Source organism: Leptonotus elevatus, chromosome 1, assembly GCF_054856555.1.
Source record: "Leptonotus elevatus isolate MCC_2025b chromosome 1, RoL_Lele_1.0, whole genome shotgun sequence".
Lineage (NCBI taxonomy): Eukaryota > Metazoa > Chordata > Actinopteri > Syngnathiformes > Syngnathidae > Leptonotus > Leptonotus elevatus.
Window position 1 is genome coordinate 27,428,054 of NC_141239.1, and position 23,522 is coordinate 27,451,575.

General features: G+C 40.3%; 1 protein-coding gene across 2 annotated transcripts in view; it reads right to left on the reverse strand.

Annotated features, from left to right (window-relative positions):
• sdk2a (sidekick cell adhesion molecule 2a) overlaps nt 1-23,522 on the reverse strand; it is a 178,678-nt gene that overhangs the window by 1,316 nt on the left and 153,840 nt on the right. The window contains exons 29-44 of one of the 2 annotated variants that reach the window (XM_086088184.1): nt 22,034-22,228; nt 21,752-21,953; nt 20,728-20,831; nt 20,089-20,159; nt 19,876-20,011; nt 18,625-18,681; nt 18,158-18,259; nt 17,943-18,058; nt 16,512-16,698; nt 14,370-14,507; nt 13,685-13,846; nt 13,482-13,607; nt 11,493-11,657; nt 11,266-11,406; nt 8,209-8,353; nt 3,087-3,216 (exon numbers count right to left, since the gene is read on the reverse strand). In XM_086088184.1, the coding sequence (XP_085944310.1) occupies nt 3,087-3,216; nt 8,209-8,353; nt 11,266-11,406; nt 11,493-11,657; nt 13,482-13,607; nt 13,685-13,846; nt 14,370-14,507; nt 16,512-16,698; nt 17,943-18,058; nt 18,158-18,259; nt 18,625-18,681; nt 19,876-20,011; nt 20,089-20,159; nt 20,728-20,831; nt 21,752-21,953; nt 22,034-22,228 (2,177 nt within the window). Of the gene's footprint in view, nt 1-3,086; nt 3,217-8,208; nt 8,354-11,265; nt 11,407-11,492; nt 11,658-13,481; nt 13,608-13,684; nt 13,868-14,369; nt 14,508-16,511; nt 16,699-17,942; nt 18,059-18,157; nt 18,260-18,624; nt 18,682-19,875; nt 20,012-20,088; nt 20,160-20,727; nt 20,832-21,751; nt 21,954-22,033; nt 22,229-23,522 lie in introns of both variants that reach the window. The other variant, XM_086088192.1, reaches the window with a different exon arrangement.

Below are 23,522 nucleotides of genomic sequence, written 5' to 3' on the forward strand. Positions count from 1 at the left end.
CTTAGAGCGCTAAAACTTGGTCAAATAGGCACAATTCTAGGCCGTATTTGGCGTTTTCCATAATGCTGCAGCATTAAGCTAGGTGACCTGTTTTAAATATGCATGTTTAAAAAAAATTTTTTAAAGTGGCATTTAAGAGCTTGAAGCCTCATTTTTCAACAATACTGCTTGTAGTGAAGTGAGTTTTTTTTGTTGCTTGCAAGCCACATAAAAAAAAATTGGACGAAAGACGGCTCGTATCTTGAAAAATTTGTCAGGTCACTCTTAAATCAAGGCACCACTGAAGTTCCTTGGCACCAGTCACACCTTTTGCCTGAATAATTATAATAATAATAATAATAATAATAATAATGTTCGATACCACTTTTTTTCAAACCGATACTGATAGACACCAATACCGATACCACTAGTACATACAATTACACCCCAAAAATGACACATTTTAAAGAAAGAGCTATAAATCCCAAAATAATATTTTTTCGTTAAAATTGCATGAAATGAATGTCAATTTTCTATTCCTCTAATTTCTAGTTCCACTAGAGGGCGGCCGATACTGGTATCGGCACCAATACAGATACCTGGTATCGGTACTCGCCCATCCCTAATAATAATAATAATAATAATAATAGTAATAATAGTAATAATAATAATAATAATAATAATAATAATAATAATAATAATAATAATAATAATAATAAAGTACAAAAACAATGACTATAAACAAAGATAGACTTAAAAAAAATCTTGAAATTTGTGAATCCCGAACCGTGACTAATAGCGTATTTCCACTGGAGCCCAGCACCGCACCGCACTGTTCGCTGGCGGGTAAGCTCAGCCCAACCCACGCACGCACTGCGTTTCCACCTCCAATGTGCATCTGGGACGCTGGGTGGGAGTGACTCATAACCGGCTGCGACACAATAGTCGAGCGCGGGAAACAACACATAACCAAAACACGGAAGCCATGGAGGACGACGCTGCCCGGTATGGGTTGCTCGTTCTGTTTTTTGTGGCGCCGCGACGAAAAGGATGATGTCTTATCGTCGGAAAGCCCTCGAGGCTATACACGCCGTTAGCAGTGGGAGCGAAGAAGAAGGCGAACACGGCGATATCCATTACTGATGACATCACAGGACCGACCGCCCAATCAACTGCCATGGTGTTTTACGTCTTGTCCTAGGCTCGCTCTGGCCCAACGTAGGCGCTCGGGCCGCGAGCAGCTCCGCACGGTCCACTTCCGACACTGAAATGGCAACGCTCGCCAACACCGCGCTGGTTTCGCGCGGTGCGCTGCCGGCCTCCAGTGGAAATGCGATGTTCACTGCAATGTGTTTCCACCGCACAATTATCCCTGATTGCTTGAGGACAACTTGTGATGTATGAATCCAAATATCTAATATCTATGGAGCAGAGATAATTGCTCCTATTGGGCATATAACGTCTAACTCACAGATGCGCGTGAGACAACATGGAGGATTAATGCGGGGAAATGTTGCAGCTTAATTGCGCTCTGAGGTAGGGCGCGCGCTGAGAAACACAAACACTTAAAAGAGAGCAATTAGTCTCCACATTACACGTTTGTGTGAGCCTGGCGAACGGCTCGGCCTCTTGCTGCAACAGATGTTGACGTGACATCTATTTGCACGAGTGGCAGATAAACAGTGGGAGGCGTTCAGGTAACGGACCAAGCGGCCGATGCGCACCGATCGCCTTCCCCCTCAGCCATTTGCAAATGTCTCTCGGTAAAATCTCTTATTCCTCCCACAACCTGCCACAAACTCCTACCGCGGCGCCGGAAAGCTGCTACATTCTCCCTGTTTGAAGCAAAATAATTAGACAGCGGGATGTTTCAATGTAACATGACATATGGGAATGGTGGTCATGGTCCATTCCCATGCGATATATCTGCTCGCCATAACCAGGCCACACTCACAGCACTTCAGTATGGTATGGAGCACACATGCTGTGCACAAGAGTTTGAGCATTGTCCACTGACACGAGTCAAACAATCCAAAACTTAAGTATCACCAAATAATTGAAATGTTATCGTGATTGCGATTTTGGCTTCTCACTATCAGAAAAAGTCAACATTTAAATCCCAGGAAAAATGATGAAAGTGCCAAAAGTTGTGGTGTGTGTTTGCAAGTTCCTATGTTGTGAAAGTACCCTGAATCCATCATGTTGTCAGTAGCGTATCTGCGACATGTATGTTTTTGTGCCTTCAGTGAGCGTTAACTTTAATACTAAATACCGGTATAAAAGAAAATTAACTACACATATTGTATATTTAAATAAAATACATATGAACATAAAGACATACTTTGCTTGACAAACATTGTTGATGCTAATGTTAGCAGTCAATGTAAAATCCCATTGTCATGCTAATGGCAATTAGCATCAACTTCCAGGAGTGATAGTCCTTCAAATGATGAATATTCACACACAAACACTGTAGGATCACATACACACAGGTAATTCAGCCATATCTAATTCCTAATCTCTGAATTATGAGTTATTTTAATAAGGCTAAATCACAACTTTCTTCTTGTACTTTCATCTTAACTCATTCACTGCCATGCATACACAACACCACACTGCCTCAATGAGGCTAAGGCGTGCAAAGTTGGTATTATTATTGCTATTATTTCATTGCTATTATTTGACTTAGTTACTATGTTACTTTTTGGTTGTTCTTTCAAGTCATATTTACAGTTGAGGTTTGGTAGCTGAATAAATACTGCATTTTGAAAATCCACGAATAATCATGCTTATTAAATGTTAGAGTTAAAGTACCATTGATTGTCACACCAGTGAAACTATCCAGACTTAGTTAGCATCTCTGCTGGGGCCAAGTGAAGTCGATCATGCTTGAATATGATATGCAGGGCTCACATCAGTCAAAAACGCAGACCTCAAGCGTTCTTAAGCGTCATATAAACGACCGTGCGCTTTCTTAAGGCCTACTCACACTGAGCCATTACTGTAGCACAACGCCGCATTACTGCAACTTTCTTTGTTTTGTGACAGTTGTGCTGGAACGTGGTATGGGTTGCCTCGTCTGAGTGCTTCCTTTTGTCACTGCTTACCTGAGAATCGGAGATCTCAGAGGGCTTCTCTGTCAGGCTGCTGCTCTCTGCTGGAATCAGGTCGTTATATTTGGTACTGACGTCCTCGTCGGAATAGTGCAGACTTCCAGGACTGGGCCTTGGCGGCGACCTGGCGTACAAGATAGAGAAGAGACAGATGACAGAGAGCGTGAGAGAGATGGCAAGCAAGCCAAACACAAACTGAAAGACGCATGACGGGTGGATGTGTAAAATGAGGTCTTTCCATAATCCTGCTTTTCCCTCCTATGGGAGCTTTTCCTTCAGATGTCTCGACTTTGATGCTTGAGTACACATAAGTAGACTGTGTCAATCTTGTGACAGACACCACTCACAGATGATGGATGAAAAGCTTCCATATCTTCATATTCCAGAGGAGCTTCAGTGGGAATAACCAAGTATGACAGAGGAAGTACAAAATGGTCAACATGGAGATTTTGCTGGTTTAGTAGGTTCCGTTATATTCAGATTAACAGTAACGCAACTTTACACCTTGATTTTGATTTCTTTAATATGAACCAGCAGTTTGATCGTTTTGGTCTGCTTCCCTTCTGGTTTGGCTTCCACACGTCTGGCTCTCTTGTCTCAGGCTGGATTTACATATTTTAGAAAACTGGAATTTCAAAACGTCTTTCCCCACTAAAATGAGTGCAAATGCCATTAATCGGTTCAACACCCCCAATTTTTTCTAACATGTCTGTTAAAATTACAAATGCACTCTACAATATTGTACTTCTAAAAAAAAAAAACATATTGTACTTTTAAAAAGACACACACTACAGTAATAACCTAATTAAATAAAATGTAAAGAATTAAAAAGTTTGTGCATCATAATTTCATGCTTTTTCTCAGAGGATCAATAATTATATGCTCAGCTGTGTTGCCAATGCTTGTAAAATATGTTATGTAAAAAGCTTTATACTAACAAAATAGTGATGCTAGATTTGTTAGCTCATCTATGGTGTTTGCTATGTGTTAGCATTAAGCTAGCTGATGGTCTCCTAAGCATTAAAATAAACACAGATTTGCATCTTAAAGCGATATTTGACTCATATAGCCATTTTCAGCAGTAAAAAGTTAATATTTTGTCCATAATTAATTTGATAACTTCATTATTTTTCATGTTAAAATAATAACATTATAAACACATTTTTCGACTTGCTGTTGACTGAAGATGACATGAAAAAATAGGTACCTGTTTTCTGGGTTTGGTCTGCAAATTGAGCCATGATTGGTCGCTATCTGTTTCTTGAGCACCTGTGATGTCATCTTCAATCAACAGCAATTGGCAAAATTTGTTTTTAAAAGGTATTAATTGTTCCTGAAAAAATTATGAAGTTATCACATTAATGACAGACAAAATATGGATCTTCTTACTGTTGAAAATGGCTCAGTGAGTCTAGTATCCCTTTAAAATGTACATGGAAATAGACAGTGGGGGGGAAAAATATATGATACAGCCATCAAATTGGAATTGTGCACATTGACGTTTGACACGTCTGGCACTACACCCAGAACGGTTGATTTAATCCTCCGAAATAAAGTACTAAACTGTTGTGTTAAGCGAAAACAGCACTTTGGATCAAAGGTGCAGCAGTGCTCTGAAGATGCTCTTAAAAAGAAAAGCGGTTGAACACAACATTATATTAGCGTCAAGTCCTTTTATGAACTCTGCTCAAGTAGAAAAACACCCCTGTAGTCATTAATGTGAAGATGAGAGGACTGATTCCTTTTCTTCTCTGTCTGCTGAGCTGACGATGTGTTCAAGGTCAGTAAACATTGACTCGCGGGTCTGGTGAGCTCAGACAACAAGGTCAGTGCACTTGTAAGCGAGCTACATCAGCGTGCTTGTTATTTAAGTGGGGTTCACACACACAGACATATTTTTAATTTCTAAACTCTTTTCTTTAAAGCGAGAGAACCCAAACATGATGAGGCTGGAAAAAAATAAGCTTGTGCTATGCTTGAGATAACCAACACAGCAAATGACATGTCTGTTGTAGTACCAAGACCAACCTGTGAGGGGCATCATGGTGCCATAGCGCATCCAGACTGCTGGCAAGTAAAAAGAAGAAGCCAAACTTGACCACACACAAAGGAATACCCAATTGTAAATATTCATAACATCTTTAACATTTCGGGAGGGAACATCTGTCGACACACCCACACCACATCACACAATAAACTGTCAAGATAATCCTATGGAGACATTTGTAGAGACGGTCGACAATCTGACTATTGCCGACTTGGAAAGAAATGCTCAAATTCATCACAATTATCTTTATGTGTGTACTGCGCTTTAAAGGAGTGTGTATGAAAAGACTTTCCCTAAAGTAGCTCCGTGAGTAAAGTACAAGGCAAAAAGTGTTGCATGATTAAGGGCAGAGCAGAGGAGCATAAAAGGACTGCAATGTCAAGTGTAATATTAATTTATAAAGCAGAGCAGCTTGACTGATGAAAGTGAGTTTAAAAAAAAAAAAGAGTCATGGTGTAATGCAAAATGTAGACGCAAACAGGGACTAAATCAATGGCTTCCGGAGACGCCATTTGACAGCGACCGTGAGAGGCTTGACACAACAAAGGGACTTCTCCTTTTAGGTTAAAGGGGATTACTGGAGTGGGCGGACTGAAGGAAGAAAACACGTTAGGAGAGTTGGATGTTTAAAAGGAAGAACGCCATATGCAAGATCACGCTACAAAATACTGCCAGCCAGCTTTGAATTATTCAAACTTTTCGTCTTGGTTCGACTGTGCAGGAACTCGTGCCTCGGTCCTTCACCCCTTTCAAATATCCCACAGGGACACCCCCCTCTGTCTTTTGCTTAGGGGTCCACTCATTAGCAAAGAGTACAGTGGCAGGCTGGAGCACTTCAAAGAGGATCACGACATGCTTTCATCGCCTCCTTGGTCAAGGACAACAGTGTACAAACTCTCATCATCCTACGGCTGCTTTACATGAACAAACGATTGATTATAACCAGCACTGGATAGGATTGTTTTTTTGCACATATCTGTTTCCATTGCAATGTAGGCGCATCATGAAATAGAATTTTCATTTTACGAAATAAAATTCATTAATAGAGAAATGCTCATTGTCTCGATTGTATTACTGGAACAATGCCCTGTGGTCTGGTGAGACCAAGATCATTTCAATAATTTGAATCAGATGGTGTCAAACGAGTGGATCCAACGTGAGGAGGTTGGAGTTGTGGTTTGGTGCTGCATGAATCAGCTACATTTCATTGAGGGAACCATCAATGGCAACATGATCCATTCCTTTCCCTATGAAAACGAGGTCTCAGGGCACTTTTCCAACATGACAAAAAAGGCCTCAAACACGACTGCAAGACCTAAACCGGGGGTCATTAACCTTTTTGAAAGTGATTGATGTGAAGGGCTACCAGTTTGATACCCACTTCTGAAATGCGAAATTGGTCAAATTACCTTTAAAATTACGTTATTTATTAGAGCTGTCAAACGATTAAATTTTTTAATCAGATTAATCACATTTTAGAATTTGGATTAATCATGGTCAATCACTTTATTAAAAAGCCTTTTTATCAACATTTGTTGCCCGCCAAATTTGAAGAGCACCTGTTAAGTGTTAATTCTTTCGACATTTAACGTTTAATGTCTTCCACATTTTTGAGCCACTGCACGCTCTCATCCTCCTCTTTTTCTGATCAGTTAATTACCTGCATCTTTTAAAATGAAAAAAAAAAGACCCCATTATTTTAACTAAAACAAATATTCTGAATGTCATACGCAAACATTTATTAAATGCTTTACTTGAATGCATGTAGTTATGTTTATTGCGCAAACACAACCTACCTTTAACGTAACCATCCGCTGTTAGCTAAAGGATCATCTGCGCTCAAAATTAATAGTGTGATTAATCTGCGTTAATACATGATTAATGCAATATTTTTTGTGATTAATTTATGAGTTAACGCTTTAACTTTAACAGCACTAATTTTTTTTAAGTATACTTTTTTTTGCCGTTTAGTTTTTAATCGATTAATAATGAGTCAATGAGTCAATTTCTAGAAATCTCTGCAAGCGTTTACTATACATTTTCAAATGAACTGTGAAATTACTATTAAATTGCAATGTCCCACCACTGGTGAGTTAAAAAAACAAAAAAACATTTAAGGACAGGTCTGCAGGTTACTCATGAAGTCCCCGGGGGCTACCGAGAGGTGACACCGGCCATAAAGACTATTGAGATCCTTGGGGGAAACTTCAAGGTGGAGGTCTCTACCACCTCTGTAATTTCCAGTGACACCCTATGAAGGTTACCCAACAGGGTTAAGGCAGTGCTGGAAAATATTGTTAGCAACACAAAATATTGACACTTTGGGCACAATTTGGACATTTTCACACAGGGGTGTACTCACTTTTGTTGTTTTTGACACTATTGGCTGCGTGTCGAGTTATTTCAAGAACATTTGCAATGTCATACAAGCTGCATATTGTCAACTAAATGTTCACAACGTTTGGTTTTCCAAGTTAAATACGTCTTAGGAACTGTGATCTAAAAACAACACATCGTCATTATCGCCAAGGGTCAGCAAGTTTCTTCACAAGGATTTTGAAACAACTCTTATCTGTTGTTTACCGAAACATAACCAAACCTGACAAAGTCCAGCTGACAACTGGAAAGATGTGCTCGCATACCAATACTCGTCTTAATTGTCCCAGCATTGCAGCACGTAGGAGATCCGCTGTGACGCCCACTAGGCAAATGTCCTACTAATCGCCTCAAGAGCACTCTTTGTCCAAAGCTGTGATGGACAGACAAAGAGGACATGCTGTATCCGATGAATGCTAATTAGCTGCTATTGTGCCACTCCTCCTTATAGCAATGATTGCTACATTCATATGCTGAATATCAACGATGGGAGCGGAAGGAGGACCCAAATCAGCAGCTGTGTTTGTTCTTTCCAGATAGAGGAAGTATTGTGAGGGACGAGAGGAAGACATAACAGCGTGTAATTCATCCCCCGTCGGAATCATATCTCATCATTAGAAAAGAAAACACTACGTTTGAGATGTTCCAGCGGGGGACTTTTGTGAATGCAGGAAATGAATTCAGGCGACTGACCGTGTGTAGATGCCGTTCTTGCGACAAAAGGAGTTTTTCACAGAGAGGCGCCGGTTGTTGAGCTCCAGCGAGGGGAAGCGCCCCTCGTCCAGGCGCACCATCTCGCCGTGGGTCAGTGGCAGCGCTGTGCAGTTAGAGTGGTTGCCTAGGGGGAGAGAGAGGGGTTCTAAATGAGTGTGAATTAAATAGTGTCCTGTTCCTCTGCTTATTTCAGCCATATATATATATATATATATATATATATATATATATATATTGTCAAACAATTAAAATTTTAAGCAGATTAATCACATCTTAGAATTTTGATTAATCACGATTAATCGCTTAATTAAAAAGGCTTTTTTATCAGCATTTTTTGGCCGCCAAATGTAAAGATCACTTGTTATGTGCTAATTTAATTGACATTTAATGTTATGAGGAAAAAAGAAATTATCCACTGCACATGCTCATCCTCCTCTTTTTCTAATCAGTTAATTAGTTGCATAATTTAAAATGGGTAAAAAAAAAAAAATGACACCAATAGTTTGACATAAACAAATATTCTTAGTGTCATACTATTTATTAAATGATTTACTTCAATGCATGTAGTTATGTTTATTGCACAAACACAACCTGTGATACCTTTAACGTAACCATCCGCTGTTAGCTAAAGGATCATCTGCGCTCAAAATTAATAGTGTGATCAATCTGTGTTAATACATGATTAATGCAATAATTTTTTTGTGATTAATTAGTGAGTTTAAACTTTGACAGCACTAATATATATATATATATATATATATATATATATATATATATATAAATATATACACACTTTTTTTTTTTTTAACCTATGAACCAAAGCCCTGTTTCATGCAAAAGTAGTGCTTTGGCATCATCTTGTGGCATGTTGGTACCAAGAAACCTTGCTAAAATAAGGGGAGGAGCTTCTATTAAATGAGCCAAAGCCATGTCTAACAGAATGGTAGTGCTTTGGCGCCATCCTATGGTATATATAGGCCATTATAAACCTTCCTGGAGCCGTGTCGTGCAGGTTTTCACTTTTTGCAGGTGGTTTCAGTTCTTTATCTTTTGTGAATTTCTGGAAGTCATTCATGATCAATGTAAAGGCCTGAATTATGTTTCAATAAACCCAACACAAATACAATTGCTCAGAAACTGCAGCTTGTTATCTGAAACCTGGTAGACACTAAACAAGCAAGTCAACACAAGTGTGTAAACACATCCTAAGATTCATGTACTGGAAAAAAATTGCAAATTGCCAAGCATCGAAAAAATCTACTATTTACTAATTGTGTGTGTATGCTGTACTTATATTTCTGTATTATTATTATTATTTTTAACATCATGGCCAGGGGACTACAGATGGAAAATAGCCTTCTGACTAATTCTGGCGTTTTTAACTCGTGAATTTCTATGTGTTTTATTAAATTGCACTGTAACCTTTTAAATAATTCAAATTCAATCTATTTCAACATTTGATGGTTTCTCCCTTGCCGACTTCTTTGCAAAGTTTAATGAAAGACATATTTTGTGTAAACTTGATAACAAAATAACCGCGTAACCTTAGCGAGGATAATAACTTGAATTTGCATATGCCTATGAGCAGTTGAAATAAACCATTGTTAAAGATTCGACCCTCCAATAAGGTTAAGGACTTCTTTTTCTGGCAGGACAAACCAATGCGGAGGCTTTTCAACTACGCTGCTGTCAAAGAATAACTCATTCAATTCGAGGCCAGATGCGTTTTTAAAAATTATTGGGAGTACAATCTACAAATAGACCCATGAAATGCATTGTTTGTTGGTCATGGAGGTTGCGTAGGCTCGAAAAAGCCTTTTTTTGTGTACTTTCCAACTGTTTACATAGTGCAAAAATGCTGCTTTGAGCACACTTCACTGGGTCCCGGCCTTTGGTAAAGCAAACAGCGGGTGAATGCGGGCTCACAGTAGTTGGAGAGGGGTCCAAAGGGGTTAAAGTCCTCTTTATGGTCTCGCACAAACACAAACACGAGTCCAGGCGACGCTGGTTTGTTTGCAGCCCTCGGTTGCTTAAATGCTGACTAAGCTCAACGGCGAGGCAAGACTACCTTCCCACCATTCAGACCGGTGGTCCCCATGCAACGGGAAGACCAAGAGTTTATTTTTCACCAATCCATCACAAATGGAGGAAATTACATGAGTCCTAACTATGATAAACACCCCTTGCTTTTGAAGCCCTTGCTCGCAGTTTCATTAACATCCATGAAGCCATCCATTTTCTATTGCGCATCTCGCGTCCTTATTAGGATCGCAGGCGATTTAGACCCTATCCCAGCGGACCTTGGGTGGGAGGCGGGGTACTTGTCGCCAGCCAATTGAAAGGCACTCGCTTTATAGACAAAGAGCCATTCACACGCACAAATGGAGAGGCTCTCACGACCCTAATCAGGAGGAACAGTATAGAAAATGGATGTATAGATGTGTAACGCAACTTGGGAGTCTTTTGCTACTTTCTAGTAGGGGTGTTAGAAAAAATCGATTCGGCAATATATCGCGATATTACACCGCGCAATTCTCGAATCGATTCGATATGCGGCCGAATCGATTTTTTATCATCCATTTTTTAGTGGGAATATTCAACAAAACGTCTCACTTAGCATGGAAGTGTGTTAATGTTAATATTTTATTTCAGTGCTGTTCAGACATGAAACTTGTTTGTTAAATGCAGTGGCTCAGTTATAAGCCTGAATTATCAGATACAAAAATAAATTTTCATACAAATCTTACAGTGTACATGTACTAGTTTACTGATTTGTATTTTCTAAATATGAGTAAAAAAAACAAAACAAAACAAAAATCGCAATAATCAATTAATAGATTCGTATCGGGATTAATCGAATCGAATCGTGATATGAATTGAATTGCCAGGTACTAGGCAATTCACACCCCTACTTTCTAGTGTCTGTTCCGTCTTAAAAAAAAAAACTTAAGAAATTATGTTTTCAACTATATGATTGAACTGTATGATTGTAAAGGGTACAAAACTAAACAACGCTTTTGACAGGAAAACTCCTACCTGAGTCAGTCTTTTTGGTGTATTTTTTGCTCTGTCCGCGGATGATCAGGACAAAAACCAGCAGCAAAATGAAGATGAGGCCCACCAGTGCGATCACCACCAGGAACCACCACTCTTCATAGAACGGCGACACTTTCTGGGCTGGAAACAAACAACAGCATCCACTGAGACTTACTTAGATGATTTACACGCCGCTAGTTGGTTATTTGGCTTTTTATTTGGCTTGCCTGATATGGATGGCGAGGGCAGGCTGGGCGAGCCGTAGCCGTAGTCGTTGACGGCGATGACGCGGAAATCGTACGTAACGCCCTCTCGCAGCATGTCCAGGTTGAGCGTGTAGGACGTGACTTCTTTAGGGATGTCTTTGATGAAGATGTCCCACAATCCTTCATCTTCAACACAACATCAGGAAAGCATGCATTTGATACCTGGGCCCCCAGTTTAAGTAAAAAACATCAAATTGACAAGAGTTGCTGATTATTATTAACTCATTCACTGCCATTGATGGCTATAGATGTCAAAAATTCATTTTAACTATTTCTATTAGTTTAACATGTTTTTACTATTGAAGCCATGTGAATAATTACAATTAAAAAAAATTATTGCCTGGCGCGATTTAAAAACAGAAAAGAAAGGATTAAAAATTAGGGGCGTTGTCCGATTAAATGTTTTAATTGTAATTAATCACATGACTTCAATAGTAAAAACATGTTAAACTAATAGAAATAGTTCAAATGAATTTTTGTTGTCTATAGCCGTCAATGGCAGTGAATGAGTTAATAATAATCAGCAACACTTTCTTTTATATGAATTTAAAATAAAAATAAAAATTATATTTTATATCTGTTCTAAATGTACAATTACACATTTTTTACGTTTTCATACTCTTGTTAACAAAAGTGGAAAAAATGTTAAACTAATAGAAATAGTTCAAATACATTTTTGACGTCTATAGCCGTCAATGGCAGTGAATGAATTAATGCAGATCAGTCCAGATGTGTTTTGTTCTGACCAATCAATCAGCGGACAGAAAAATGCTGATGCTATTGTTATCTGTGACAATTTTGCTATCTGATTGGTTAAAGAAACTATTACTAATACAGTGTTTCCCTGCCTTTTTTTCTTTTTTTACTCATTTGCCTATTTGCTGATTTTCTTTTCGCTGAACAATTCACCTAATCGCTTTAAGAGATGCAACAAGATAGCGAGAGATCGGAATGCTATTCTATCACTCAGTGCTTTGATGTCATGATTGCCAACTTGTGGTATTTTATTGCCAAAGACTTACAGTGCGGTTGTCATGATCTGACCTGTCAGGCTGCGCTCAGATGTTGTTTGTTGTTGTGTTGCAGCCAGTTGACCACAAGGGGCGCCAACATGACTCACACAGCAGTTTTTTTATTCATCCAATCAGTCGGCGTAATTAAGAGGCAGTCCAACCAGCTACCGGTTGTCTCGATTGTTTCTCGACCTCGATTCTCATCTCGCCTTGTACTACGATCTTGCCTTGCCCTTGTAAGTTTTCTAGTATAGCGATTCTTGTATTCTCCCTCTTGCCTTTTTGTGTAAGCACGTTAAGTTCTTCTCCTTGCCATTTTGGTGCAAGCACTTTTTGTTAAAGTAATTTCTGCGTTGTTGCGTGCACTTTTTGTTACGGTTTTCCTCCTTGGAACACAACAAAACTTTTATTTTTAAAAACTCATTCAGTACCTTTTGGCAAGTATACTTGCCAATTAAATTTTTTTTCAACGGGGCTTGATGGGGGAGAATCTGATCATGCTCCACTGCAAATGTTAAACTTGGAAACAACTTTACTGAAGCATAACCACCAGTAGATGACATCATTGCCCCATTTTATACGAAAATAAACACAGTTTAAGAGTCCATGGCTGCATTTTGTGCAACCTACATTTTTCTACTGTGGCTTATAAAAGAACAGGAACATTCAGAAAGGAGAGAGTCTATTCTGTCATTTGGCAGATTTGGGTTTATTTATAATTATTGAAATGTTAGCATGGTGAAAATGAAAATTGAAAATTTTGAAATGTTCTTAAACGTCTGGCAGTGAAGTGAGTTTTAAAGGTAATGTCGTAAAATGAAATTATATTTAAGAGTTTTGGGATCATAGTTTGTGGTATATTTACAATGTAAACGATTGATATTGACATTTATAAACCTTTGGGGGAGGTGTCAATAACTTTCAGTCTTTGACTTACCGGACGGTCTTGCTTCAATGACATATCGCGTGATGGGCGCGCGGCCTTGATCGCCACTGGTCCAGTGAAGCGTGAGGGCGGAGCCGTAGCGGGAAATAAAGGGTTCTCCAGGAGGGCCAGGTGATCCTTGGGGGAGGTAATAATGTGGTGAGAAAGTGTTGGCAAAATGGACACCCCCCCTTCCTATGTGTCTTTTTTTTTACCTTCTCCGGGCCCCGTGGTGATGTTGGTCTCCACCTCGGGCCCATAGGTGAGCGTTTTGGCGCGGATGCGGAAGTTGTAGGTGACGCCGTCGGCCAGGTCCTTGATTTTCATCCACAGGTGGGCACTGCCTTTCACGTCCACTGTCACTATCTTACTGACACCTGGAGTGCGAGCAGAGGAGTCTGTACAGAAGAGACTCTAGATGCTGCATTCTGCTAGAAATCGAGGAGCAACACAACTAACCACTTAATTTTGTGCTAATGTCTCCCATAGTCCATCAAGGAGCTTTATCAAAATGCCCATCCCTAATCAGGAAAACTACACCCAATGGATATTTCGCGTTGAAACAATTAGCTGAGAGCCCATAGCAACCTCAGCTCAGCATTTCACCTCTGCCCCCAATTACTTAACAATCTGGTTCCGGCGGTCGCACTTAACCAGCTATTAGTCATGTTCCCCTTACGGAGAGAGAGCGAGTGAGCTGCGCATGATCTATTACCACACATGCGTTTTTACGAGAATACATCGTACATTCTCGGCCGTGTCATAAACGCGCGCATATGCTCTCCGTCTGTAAAAAGACAGAGAGCGTGAGCATGACAGTGACCCCGCGGTCTAGAGAGGCGCTAAATCACAGGGAAAGTGCTGCGGGGAAAGCCCGGCCGGACTTAATGAGTTCCTCACCGTCTACTGGAGTGCACGGCTCGTAAACCAGGCGGTAGCCCTCCACGATGCCGTTGGCCCGCTTGGGCTCACCCCATGACACGTTGACGGAAGTGGTGGTCAGCTCGCCGAAGTGGATGAAGCTGGGAGCGCTGGGGGCTTTGAAAAGAGACATTTGGATAAATGTGAGGCTTTAGTGTTAAGGCAAAGCAGCAGAGGTGGCAAAAGTCCTCCCACATATACAGTATGTGTGTTAAAGAGTTTTGTTTCCAAATACATTAAACATGTTGGAAGATAATTGCTGAAAATTTGCAAAGACTGAAAATGGATGTCCTACTCAATTGTGTAACTGTTTTTCACCAATTCAGTTTTCCTGATTTTTTTTTTTTTACCCCAAAACTTGAGTGTTCACATTCAGCGGTTATCTGACGCAATTGCAATGGGCAGTTAGGAAAACACAATTATCAGTCCACTGGCATGACTGCTGAAGAGTGCCATGTTGTTGGCCATGAGTGCACGCATGCCATGCAGAGAAAGATGGAAGTAGGAGGAGGAAGGGGATTTGTTTTCCTTTTGATTCGTCCAACTTGACCGTCAGTGTGTGGATTGGCCACATTAGAGTGCCTCATTGTTGGCTGTGAGTTCACAGGTGGATGAGAGAAGAGTTTTTTTGACTGACAGTGTGTTGACAGGGGCTTCGCGCTGGCATAGTCGCTTTAGAGTGCCTTATTGTCGCTGTGTGGAAAAGTTCTATAACAACTTACAAGCATATTGTCACTGTCCTGTGAAAAACACTTAAGCCCAAAAAAAAACAAAAAACGTTTTTGGGATGTCTGCATTCAGTTTCATTCCATAAACGTAAAAAAAATAAAATAATGGGCAAGACAGCGAGGATATATTCCAGCCACCGGAGACTTTAAGCACATATATGTTTGTGGCTCAAGCATGTAGCGTTTGAGGCATAAGTAAGATGCGAAACGAAACAGCATCCATTTTTCCAGGTCATAGAAGTGGTATTTGATCGACAGCTGACAACAAAGCGGGGTATGGTTTCGGCGCATTTATAGCACACACCCACAGCATTTCAGAGCGGAGATAATAGCTTCATTTTTCATGATTTGGAAGCCTAATTTTATATACGTGGTGATTTTATTCTAATCATTAAAACGTGGCAGAATTCTTCGACGTGGTGTGTCAAATTTACAAAACATTTCTTTTCACTTTACAGTGGCTTCAAGTAAAAGTTTGTTCTTCAAGCAAAGTGAGTTTAAAGAAAAGGCTAACAGATCATGTGACCTTCATTGACACTTGAGCTTCTTGATCCTCCTAAGTATGGGGATTTTGGTGCATAAAAATTAACAAAAGCTTCTTTCTTTCTTTTTTTTTTGCATTGGCTCTCTTCCCAGAAGCCCTGTGGTGCTGCGGCGAGCCAAAAACTGTTGATTGCGACACAGCCCGATGCGCTAAATAGTTTTTATGTTCGTGCGTGTCATCTAATGAAGAAAGATGCTTTTGTGCAATTGGGAGCCAAATGCTAATCAACATGCGATGTTTTACACCAATGCTCGGTGGCTTATTTTGGCAGGACAGAGATGGAAACCAGTGAGAACAACTCCAGTAAATAAGAGCGCTTTAAATTTGGTAAAGGCTGAAGGTTGTTGTTCTGTTTCATTTATTTATTTCCCTCACCACACAGGCGCACACGCTGTGAATAGATAGTGGCATAACCTTGAGCCGAGCATCGTGTTTTACACAATGGCGCCGTGCAGGTGTCGTGGACAAAAGACGTGTTTCACAGCGTCGGCCTTGAATTCACACACCGCGTACGATTCATTTCTCCCGTGGCTTCCACTTCTAAAACTTTTTTAATCATCCGCATTAAGTCACGTCCGTGTCAGGATGCGGCACTATATTGTGTGCACAGCCCGTGGCTCGGTTTTTTACTAGCCCATGGAAATAATATGGAATCTATTTTTAGACTGACTGTGTCCCCAACAAATACTTTTTAAAGTGTTTTCAACAAGTAAAATAGCACTCTATAATATTGTGCTTTAAAAAAACATAAGCTACCACACTAGGAACTGTCTCAACAGGTCTTGATTAAGTTTACTGCAATGAGCATGATCTTTTATTGTGGCTTGGCGACTGTCCCATGAGGCTCACCGGCTTGCTGAGTGCGCCCTCTGGTGGGTACCGATCGGGGGCCATCGCCGGCCGCGTTGAAGGCGGCCAAACTGATCATGTAGGTGGTGTAGCCAGTCAGGTTCTTCAGCTTCACGCCCAGCTCAGGCAGGAAGAGCGTACGCAGGCGCTCTGTCTCATTCTGCAGCTGAAACTCCCAGAAGTAAATCTACGGAAACATGAAAAGATTTTAGGCCATGCGTCAAGAATAGGTGTGCAAAGAGGTGGGCATTTTCATTTTCATTTCTATGAGAAGCTAAGAGGGGAAACTATGGGAATAATAATAAACATAAATACATTGAATACACAAACATAATATTTTTTTCAAAAGAAATCCGATTCCATGCAAAAATAAATACAATTAAACAGCAAAACATTTCAAGAGAATTTATATTGTAAGTACAACTTTATCAAGTTTTAAATATTTGATCGAACAATCAATTATTTCATTGATGAACAAAAACATGCCTGTTGAGTTAAATATTACTCTTTGCAGTCAATTCAAAAATTACCAAAACTACACACAATACAAAATAACCGATGCTAAATGAAAAGAGCTCCCATACCTTTCAAAAAAATTCATGTTTAAGTCTACTTGGAGAAACTTGTTTTTTGGTAAGGGTTATACAAAAATATTATTGGCATGAATTATGTAGTATCAGTTATTCCCATTAATTCCGTAGGACATTTTCTACTTTGAAAATTTCTGGAATTTTGTGACCAAAGTAAAAAATTATTCAACCCATTATCAAAAAAAACGTTTAAAAAAATCCCCAAATTCCCTAAAAATATTTAAGTCCTCTAATAAGAGCCAACGTTCAATTTTGAAAATAACTTATTCCCATGGAAAGTTTCCAAACCTGCAACCCTAGTTAAATATTACTTAGTCAAACCCCATCCAAAAATACAGAGAAAGTCCCATTCAAAAAATGTTTTTGCCAAGTACATACGAGGTCTCAAAGCCAACTTTCAATTTTGTATAATCCATCCATCCATCCATCCATCCATCCATCCATCCATCCATCCATCCATCCATCCATCCATCCATCGCTTATCCTCACCGGTGCCTTGGGTGCCCTGGACTCGTTGCCAGCCAATCACAGGCTACATTTGCATAAATAAGCAATCAAACTCACATTTATTTACACCAATGAATAATTAGTCACCAGTGAATCTACCATACATATTTTTGGCATGTGGGAGGAAGCTGGAGAAAACACAAGCAAGGAAAGGATGAACATGCAAACCCGTCACATGAAGGCCGGAGCAGGGATTCAAACCCCCAACCTATGAACTGGGAGGGGGATGTGCTAACCACAAAGTTTCCAACTTGAAAAAGCCTCATAATATTGCAGCCCCTCGCGGGGAATGATGCAAGTTTGCCCCGTTTGGAGCAAGATGAGCAGATGATACCTTATAACCCTGAATGTCCCCATTCTGCGCATCCAGTGGCGGGGGGTCCCATGTGACATCAAGCTGGGTGGCGGTGGAGGACTGGACCACGACGTTTTGGGGTGGTGCTGTTGGGACTATGACATTGCGGAACACAATTGAATTAGTAGTCACAATAAAGAAAAAATACAAATAAAAATTCAAAAGTGTGTCCAGCAAAATGAGATAAGACACACCTGCCTCGCCCACAAACACCTCCTGTGGCGCACTGCTCGGACCCTCCCCAACTGCGTTGTACGCGCTCATTCGGATCTCGTAGCGCTTGTGTTTACTCAAATCTGCGAGGGGAGCCAAGATAAAAGAAGTCTAGGGAGACACGATAGCGATAGCGCCTGTGGCGAGACGACATCATACACTGGTGGTGGGAATATATAAAAGCGGGCTGATGAAAGGATAGGGTTGTTGCGGGGACGAGTTTTTTATTTCAATTTTTTTGGGGGGGTGATTAAAAAGGCTGAAAACATGGAATATAATGACAGGGCAGATTGTGGAGATTAAAGTCACATACATACATGAGAATCAACAACTGTGTGGGATGAGCACTGTGGGTAATGAAATACAGTATATGGCACACAAACAGATGGAGGGAGGAAAGGGAAGGGGGGGGGGGGGAGGCGCCCATAAAAGGAGATTTAAAACTTACTGTCAAGTTCATACTGGGTGAGGGAGGATTCGCTCAAGTTCCTGATGCTGTAAGGAGCTGTGGGAAGAGGTTGTGTTCAAGGCATTAGGGAACACACTTTTCTTGCTTGCTCATATTAAATGAATATGTGGATGTAAAGATGTTGTACTTCTTTATTGAAGTTTTAAAGCATACTGAGAATCGGCCATTTTGATAATTTTTACTGCCTCGGATCAAATTCAGCCAAAGCCCAATTCTCGGATGTCTGTAGAAGATTATGTTGAGCCATTATTATGTGGTTTGCGGGTGTGTTAGAGGGATTATTCCAACATGGTTCTGTCTGACTATCGAAAATGTTAAACCGGTTCAATATTTACGATTGCAAATCCTGAAGTGGAACACATACACACGCACGCACAAACACACACGCACGCACGCACACACACACTATCCGGGCAAATTTGAGCATTTTCTCACTCTACAAAGTCAGCAAAGGCCTGATTGTCAGATGTCTAGAAAATGATGATCCCAGCAATGATACAGTGGTGCGGGGTGTGTTAAGAGGGTCTATTCTAGGGGTGTGCCAAAAAATCAATTCTCATAAGAATCGCGATTCTCATTTAGTACGATTCAGAATAAATTTTAAATGTCCCAAAATCGATTTTATTCAAATTATTTTATATTGTCTTGCCTTTGTCTGTGTGTGCCTTTATTGGGAGCGCTGTTCATGTTGTACCTGATTTGGCCACTTAGGGGCAGTGTGGTTCCACGCGGTCTAATACACTGTTAAATTGAAAGACACGATCAAGTTATTCCAATAAAAGTTGTTTTTTTGCAGTGTGGAGCCGTTCTTTTGAGTGATTAAAATGCCGCGAGTAGCGCGCTAATTAGCATTAGCGAGTAGCGCGCTAATTAGCATTAGTGAGTCAGACTGGAGTAGACATTACAATTCCAAGCAAAAATAATTGTCAATCAAATCATTTTGAAACAAAAGGCGTTTTTAATAGAAAATCCATTTTGAATCGAATCGCAGACCCAAAAATTGGAATCGAGTCCCACCCCTAGTCTTTTCCTCTCTATCTGCTCAGAAAATAATCGGGTCCTAAAATCAGGAGTGAAAACTTTTACTTGACCAAAACCTCATATTTTATGATGTCATGTATGACGACAAGTTTTATGTGACTTCGATGGCATCATCTCCCCTAACCCTACACCGATTTATATTTTATTTGCCAATTATACGACTTTCAAGGTTAGCAAATAAACACTCACCGGTGAGATCGGCCCAGCTGGGGGACGGACTGTTGACGGTATGTACTGTGAAGCTTTGCAGTCGGTCGTAGTACAACTCTCTGTAGCGTACCCTGAATCCCAGCAGGACGCCATTGATGTGATCCTCAGAGGGAGACTACAAACAAAAAGCATGATCGTCATGATCCGAATTTGATATAAACATGTCAACGGATTTATTATTACTCCCATTACCTGCCAACGGACCAACACAGATGTGGTGGTGTGCGGTGTCACAGACAGAATGGTGGGGGCTTTTTCCGGGGCTATAAAAAAAGAAGAAGATATATTATTATTGTTTTTCTTAAAACTACACAAAAGAGAGCGCATGAGAATGCTTGGGTTTTGGAAGCAGCTTCAAAGCGAACAGAGGCCCTGCGGGCATCAGGTATTCACTGTGAACGGCCCACATCAAAGCATTCTTAAGCACACAGAAGACGAAAACATGAAGACCCCAGGTAACGGCATTCACAACCAATAGGGGGCTTGTGTCGTGATGATGTGCTGGAGCCCATCCCGGCTGACTTTGGGCGAGAGGCAGCGTCAATCCTGGACAGCTCGCCAGCCAATCACCGGGCACAGGCTCTCATCACAACTCAGTACAATTTGAAGTCTTCGTTCAACCTAACATGGATGTTTTGGGAAAGTGGGAGGAGTTTGAATTACGGCAGGGGCCATCCTGCGTGAGGTTTGGATGTTCTCCTTAATTTGAATGTGAATGCGAGTGTGAATGGCTAAGTGTGATAGAAAATGGATGGATAGACAGTGAGGAGCATTTGTAGTCCCAGCAACGTGGGAAGGACTACAATCATGGCTTTCGACCAGCGTTCTCACCGTCTTGCAGCGTGGTGACGGCCTCGCTCTCCTGACTGTATTCGCTGTCTCCGATGTCATTGGTGGCCTTCACGCGGAACTGGTACGACGTGAAGGGTTTCAACCTTTCAAAAAGACAAGAAGCGTTTTTCTCTAACTAAAAATGTTGCCAGTGTTTTAATCATTTTGGGCCCAATTCTATGTTGAAGCCAAATGACTAAGTGCCACGGTGGCCTTTTACAATGCAGGGGTGCCTTGAGATACAAGTGGCGTATGGTGGCAGTGAACTCAACTCAGCTCACAACTAATCACGGCTCACCAGTTTTTTTGTTCGATTGTGTGACATTCGCAAGCTGAGCCCTTAGGCACTGTGACGTCATTTTCATTCAACAAAATGGCCACCTTCAGAGACAGATTAAAACAGTTATATGTTGCTGATTAATTTATATTACGCAAGCATAATATTAATCATAATGCTGTGTTTAGACTAGTGGAGCCGCATAGAGCATTATTGTAAAGAACATTTTTGACTTGACTTTCCCTTTAAGGAATAGATGTTGAACACATGGTGCAGCAACACATATGGACAGACAATATAATAATACTTGCAAAAAAAATATTATTATTGCAATTTACTGAGTCAGTTTGATGTCAGTCTTTTTTACTACATGACATTATTATACACATACCAAGAGGATTCATAATGATTACTCGTGATGCACAAACTATGTAATGAATTCTTTACATTATATTTATAACTATATCTTTGATAAAGTATAACATTATAGTGCTATTTTCCCGATTAAAAAACACATTACAAATAACAGTATTTTTTTGTTTATTTAGGGAGAGACTGGAACTGATTAATGGCATTTCTATTCATTTGAATTGGCGAAGATGATTTGAATTTTGAGTGTTTTGAGTTACAGAATGACTAAAACTAAAACTAAAACTGGTAGCCTAAGGCATAACTGTAATCCCTTTTGAGCATTATAATTATTGTAAAAGAGTAATTATCCCGTCATGGTGGACGCCGCCAACGTACCTGTCCACCGAGTAGGAGTTGATCTCGTGACTGACTGACGTTGAGTGGACCGTCCAGTTGTTGTCTGGCAGCTCTCGGTACTGCACGGTGTAGTAACGCACCGGAGAGAGGCCATCGCTGCCCGGTTCCCATGATAACAGCACTCGGCGAGCCTGCACTTCCCGTTGAGGTGCAACGGGCCGGCTAGTGGGTTGAGGTCGGACTGACGAGAGGGACGGAAAGAAGCGTGAATTCCACACATGTGTTTCTCTATTTTATTTAAAGTCGTGGCAAGGATCTTACCTCGTTTTTCTGTTGTGACCACCAAGGCCTCTGCGGCCTCGCCCCAGCCTTTACGTGTTTGTGCGCTGAGGCGAAAGATGTACACCGTTTCAGGCTTGAGGGCCGCCGCCGTGTACTGCCGTGCGCTGGGGCTCAGGACATCGACGGTGGCGGCGCTACTGCTGGACGAGTTTCTCCTGTATGTGATCTGATAGGCTGCGAGGATGTCATATAGGCAATATTACTGTAAGTCAGAAAGAGGCAAGCCAAGATTTTAATGACTACTGTAACGACATGTAACTGTGACATTTATCGTCCTTAAACTGGGGTCCCCAAGCTACAGCTTAACGGTTCACAAATTAATTTGCAATAAATTGTCGTATTGTATTAAAAAGTGAATATCTAAATACGTGGCCCAGCATGCCAATGAAATAAACCAATTACTCAACACTACCTTAGCATTTGGCCTTTAAAAGCTCTGAGACGATTGTGACATCTCATTAAGAAAGTGTTTTGTTTTATTTAAGAATAAAAGGCATATTTATTTGAGAATACAGTATAGCTCTATTTGTTTTAGAGATTAAAACATCTTGTCCGGTTTAAAAGATGTAGAATGAACTCGTTTTTTTAAATTTATTTTTTATTTTTATGATTTTCTTCTAGTATTAAAATTATATTACTTTCTTTAGAAAAAAATACACTTTTATTGTTGTATGCAGTGTATGATTTATTTATTTATTCTTATCTCAATAAAATGAATATGTTCTTTTGAAGATTAGGACATTTATTTTTGAAAATCAAGTAAAAAAATGTGACATCCTCACAAAATTACAACTTCTTCAAATAAAAAAAAATATTTCTCGTCCTAACATTATACCATTTTCCTCAATGGAAAATTTGTAATTCCTATGGCTAACATGGTAGTTATGGTTAATTGGTGTCAGTATTATGAAGGGTCCATAATTTCTCTCCTTTAAGGGGTTCCTGGACAAAATGGAAAAAGTTTGGGCCCTGCTTTCAAATAAAATGTAAAAATATGCGGACCTAGTATAGAACCGTGTGGAACACCAACAGTATCTACTGGGTTTTAAGTTAATGACAGAGATCAGTTTTTACGCAGGTGGCCTGACCAAATTTGCAGTTAAAGGGACTACACCATGGTATTTTAAGCCCTTCACAGTTAACTATAGGCATATCATGATGAAATCTTACCTTTGACACAATCACTATGTAATTTCGTATGAAATATGAGTTATTTTGGTAGTTATTTTTTTTACCCGGAAGTCAAATGTTTAGTAAAAACCTGCCTCTCCCTCTGTGGCTGCCGCGCCCCTCTCATGATGTTGTCCGAACCAGCTAATTCGCACAACGCCCACGAAACATACATTTTAAGCCGATTTTTAAAATGGGTTGCTAGATCTCTGCGTTTGGTCACACAAGCCATCAATTCTTGAATAAACATTTGAAACAAAACGGGTCCTTGCCGCAAGAAATCGTGGAAGAGGAGGGA